Source organism: Neltuma alba, unplaced genomic scaffold (genome assembly GCF_004799145.2).
Source record: "Neltuma alba isolate B1F8T4 unplaced genomic scaffold, ASM479914v2 tig00012576_pilon, whole genome shotgun sequence".
Taxonomy (NCBI): domain Eukaryota; kingdom Viridiplantae; phylum Streptophyta; class Magnoliopsida; order Fabales; family Fabaceae; genus Neltuma; species Neltuma alba.
The window spans coordinates 603168-607428 of record NW_021637028.1 but is presented as its reverse complement, the minus strand read 5'-3'; the positions used below and the strand labels follow the sequence as shown (position 1 = coordinate 607428).

The following is a 4261-nucleotide window of genomic DNA, read 5'->3' as shown; positions in this document are numbered from 1 at the left end:
AAATGGTGTGTCAAGATATCAAAACTGTAGAGGATTTTTTTTTTTTTTGGGTCATGGTAAGCTCATGGGAATGAAGGTATGAGGCCACGCCACCACAGGATATAAGCCCACCTGAGGTGTTGGAGAGAGGGGAGCATCATCCATGGGAGATAGAGTCATGGCTTCTTGGCCAACCTGCATAAAGCTACAGCACATCATAGTTGCTGCTTGGGCTAGAAGAGCCAAGAAGCCCCAAATCAGCAACTCCAAACCTGCACGAACAGATAATCAGAGCCATGAACATAGGAAGGATTTAAGCAACAAGAACCATCAGGAATCAAAGATCAAATTTATGAAAAAGGTTATATGGAGCAAACCATTGTTATCAATGAATATTAATCTCTGATCATCCACAGAACAAAGATGAGCAAGAGCCATGCAACTCGTCTTTGGACAGCCTTTTCTGAAACTCGCATAAGATATAACAAATGACTCAGGACCTGCATGGTGAAAAATAGAGGATTAAAAATTCGAACATCTTGATCAAATAAATTATAGGCTGAGAATCAATACAGCAGTTCATGATATTTCAAAATTAATCAACATTATATGCATCTCAATAAATATAAAGGGCACTTCTGCTTACGCGGCCATGAATCTTTTCCTCTAATCTTTTCAATGTCTTTGCAACACAATCTTTTGTCGCCTGCAGAAAGGTATGAATTCCATGCAGGTCAGAATAGGTCCAAGGAGAGTTTTTTCCACCCCAGTTCTCAAAAATAAGACCATACCATGCAATCACAACGTACATGATTCCAATGATATGACAAGATTAAAAAAAACATCATAATGGAAGCTAATTTCTCAAAGCAGATAAGTACAGTACTTACTTGAACAATAAACTCTCCATCCTGCAGTCTCTGAATTCCACCTACCCTAATAAAATCGGACACATTATCCTATGGAAGAAAATGAAATAACAAAAGAATAATCAATTAAAATTGTGCTCAGATTTTCAACCAATTTAATAACAAGTTATCCCAATTTCATTAGAATCCTTAGTTATATCATACCTCATTATCTGCAAGGCCATAAAGTGCAAAAGCTGCATTATGCTGCAAAGACCCATTTTGGAATCAAGAAGCTTAAGTAATGGCGCTAAGCCACCATTGTGTGCAATACCAGCTTGATTATGCACGTCCTGAAGTCAAAAATTTCTTTCAGGCCAGAGATGATGGTGCTAGAAAGAAACTATTATTCAACTTTCATATAGAAGCAAGGCACGTTGCACGGCACTTAATATCAAATAGCTAGTGTGATGCTACTGAGGTGGGCTAAGACCATTAAAATTTGACAGAACAAATATTATTTAGCATATGGCTAACATAACACATTATGCTAATGATTGAACATGACGGTGAATTTTGCTTTATTAGCTTACACAAGTAAGAAGTAGAAAATTATAACTTGGAAAATAAAAAGTACAGGGGATAACCTGTGCCAGTCGCCCCAATGCAAAGGCAGACATTTCTCTGAGTTGTAAATCCTGGGATTGAAGCATCTCTATCAGAGGTGGAACAGCACCTCTCTGAACAATATGAACTACAAAATTCAAGTAAAACAGATATTGAGACGAAGTTGATGGGAAGCGAAGGGAAGATGGAATGCACCATGCATCATAACAGGAGTATCACCCACACCGAATCAAATGATATTTTAGCGCCAATGTGATCCATATTTAGTAACAATATGAGCAGAAAGTTTAATAATTGGAAGTTGGACATAAAGCAGTACTTCATAGAATTTTCTACCCTCTTTATCTTCCAGGCAACAAAGATAAGAGTGTAAAGGTCTGTTCTGTTCCCCCGATAAAGCCCCTTCCTCCCTCCCCCTTCAATACAAGGTAAACAGATTAAGTTAACGCAATAAAGTTATGCTTACCTTGCAGTCAGAATCAGTAGCTGCAAACTGTCCAAGCAACAATGCTGCTTCCTTTGGCTCTCAGAGCAGCAAGAGCTTTTACATAAAACAGTACATGTATCAAAGGCCACGAAAACTTTAATGCAAGATACCATCGTTATGCAAGGTTATAGAAGGTAAATAGGAACTCCAGGGATATAATATAGTATGAAAGTTTGCCAAAGTCCAGAACAGAGAACATACCGAAGCAATCCAATTACAGGTTGCAAAGCTCCAGCTAGAATAACTTCTTTCTTTATATTAGGAGAAGAGTGCACCAGATTTCCAATCACACCAACCTGTAATACAATTAAGGATCATCATATGGTACAGTAGGATAAGCATAGTGACCAAACTCCATTCATCAACCACCAAAAAAAGAATGTTATACCGCTTCGTAATGAATAGCAGGATCTTCAGAACGAAGCATTAGAATCAGAGTTGGAAGAGCATTGCATTCGACAATCTGCGAAGTTGTGAGCTTGTGTAACTTGATTGTAATAGTCAAGTCAATTTCAAACCTCCGACTTTCAGAAATGGTCAGTTACCTGATTTTTGTTTTCATCATTTTTAAAAGCCAGGGTACGCAGTGCGCCCGCAGCTGCTCTTTGACCTTTGTATCAGGGAATTCAAGCAACTCAACGAGCGGTGGAATCCCACCTTCCATCCTATATATAGTGTCCAGATAATCATAAAGACAAAAACATGCCTCTTTTTAATTTGAAGGTACGGTAGTAATGGCAAAAAGCGAACCTGACACACGTTTTGATGTTACTGTTTTCATGCGCAAGATTAGTGATCGCATCTGCAGCCCTACGAATGACACTGTTCACAGCACGAGAAGCAGAGGTATTATGATGCCTCTTCAACAGATCAACAAGATGTTTTAAGGCACCGTTGTCAACAATGAGCTGTTGATGTTCTGGCTGTACAAAGAATTTCCAAATAAAATAGCAAGATTAAGTAAATAATATGATAATAATTAACACTCAAAAAGAAGCCAAAAGATAAAATGATGCTGCCACAACTCTATTTCAGAGAATTGTCATCACACGTACACCTTAAACAAAGTTAGCTTGCAGCATCACATAATCAATAATTCTGTGTATACATCACAACTCGCAGAATACTATTAAACAAAGAAAAAGACAAAAAAAGGTTACGTGATAGTCTTTAACATACGATTTAGTTGTAATTCGTGTATAATATTTGAAATCACGAAACTCAAGCTACCTTGACGGCAAGAAGTCCCAGAGCAAAAGCACTCCCTTTCTCAACCTCGTGCTCAAATGGCTTCTGACCAGGATCGTTTTCACTTGAAGGAGGCGCTTGGAGATGCTTAACCAAAGCCGGAATGGCGCCTCCTTCAACAATCACGTTCACCACTTCTTCTGCAAGCACAATCATCAAATACCGAAAAGAAAACATCAATCTCAAACCACCATACGCACACAAACACACTCTCACACACGCAAGAAATGGAGAGAAACACAGTAGAGAGACGACATAATAATTCATGAAATCCAAGCAGCCGCAACAAGGAAAAAAACGAAGAGATCGAAAGACATGCTTGAATGAACAAATTTTACCATTCTTGGCAAGCTCAGCGAGGACGTGAGTGGCGCGCTTAGCCGCGGCTCGATCGGATTCCTTCCATGAGAAAGCGTAGTCAAGGACGTCAACCTGAGCCTTCACCTCGGCGAGCAACGCCTCACGGACGTCGCCGGTAGGCGGTGGAGCCGAGATCTCAGACTCCTTCCAATTCCTCCTCCAGCTTCCGCTTCTGTCCTTTCCTCTCAGAGAAGCCCTGATCTTGGCGTCTCTGAAGCTCCATGAACAGGAAAAAGAAGCAAGAGAGAAGAAGAAGAAGCAGAAGAAGAAGGACTCTGGCTGAGCAAGCGTGCGCTCGTAACACAAGGGAAGAGAGGAGAGAGAGGGGCTCATCCACAGTGAAGCTTAGGATACCAGATTGCAGGGGCAGTATGGGAAATTCACCCGAAAAACTTCGCTTTGATTCATTTTTCGTATTTCGCTTTTGAACTTTGGGTATAGAGAAGTGTCGGGCAAAAAACCGGCCGCATTATTTCCGGTTCAGGAGGTTGGGCAGTGCCCCACCCCCAACTTCCGCTGGTTAGTTATTACTCCCTCCAAATTAAATACAACGCATTTTGGAATTTTTTTATTTTACTTGTTCTTTTAAAATTTTATTATTCATATTTTTTGGAAAAAAAATTACTATGATATTTCAAGAAAAAAAATCACTAGAGTCTTTCCTTAAATAAATATAAGACACGCAAATTTATAAATAATAGGAACTGTTTTT

At 39.5% G+C, this 4261-nt stretch overlaps 1 protein-coding gene across 1 annotated transcript; it reads right to left on the bottom strand.

Moving 5' to 3' along the window:
* Nucleotides 1-111: 111 nt before the first annotated feature.
* Nucleotides 112-3882, bottom strand: LOC114728853 (ARM REPEAT PROTEIN INTERACTING WITH ABF2-like; the record flags this gene model as incomplete). Its single annotated transcript, XM_028915808.1, has 13 exons — nt 3528-3882; nt 3172-3329; nt 2692-2864; nt 2525-2606; nt 2330-2404; nt 2143-2237; nt 1774-1870; nt 1475-1567; nt 1053-1094; nt 870-938; nt 616-685; nt 357-479; nt 112-251 (listed from the first exon to the last, which is right to left on the bottom strand). Coding segments are annotated over exons 1-13 (1572 nt in total), but the record flags the coding sequence as incomplete, so codon positions are not given.
* Between the last annotated feature and the right edge of the window lie 379 nt (nt 3883-4261).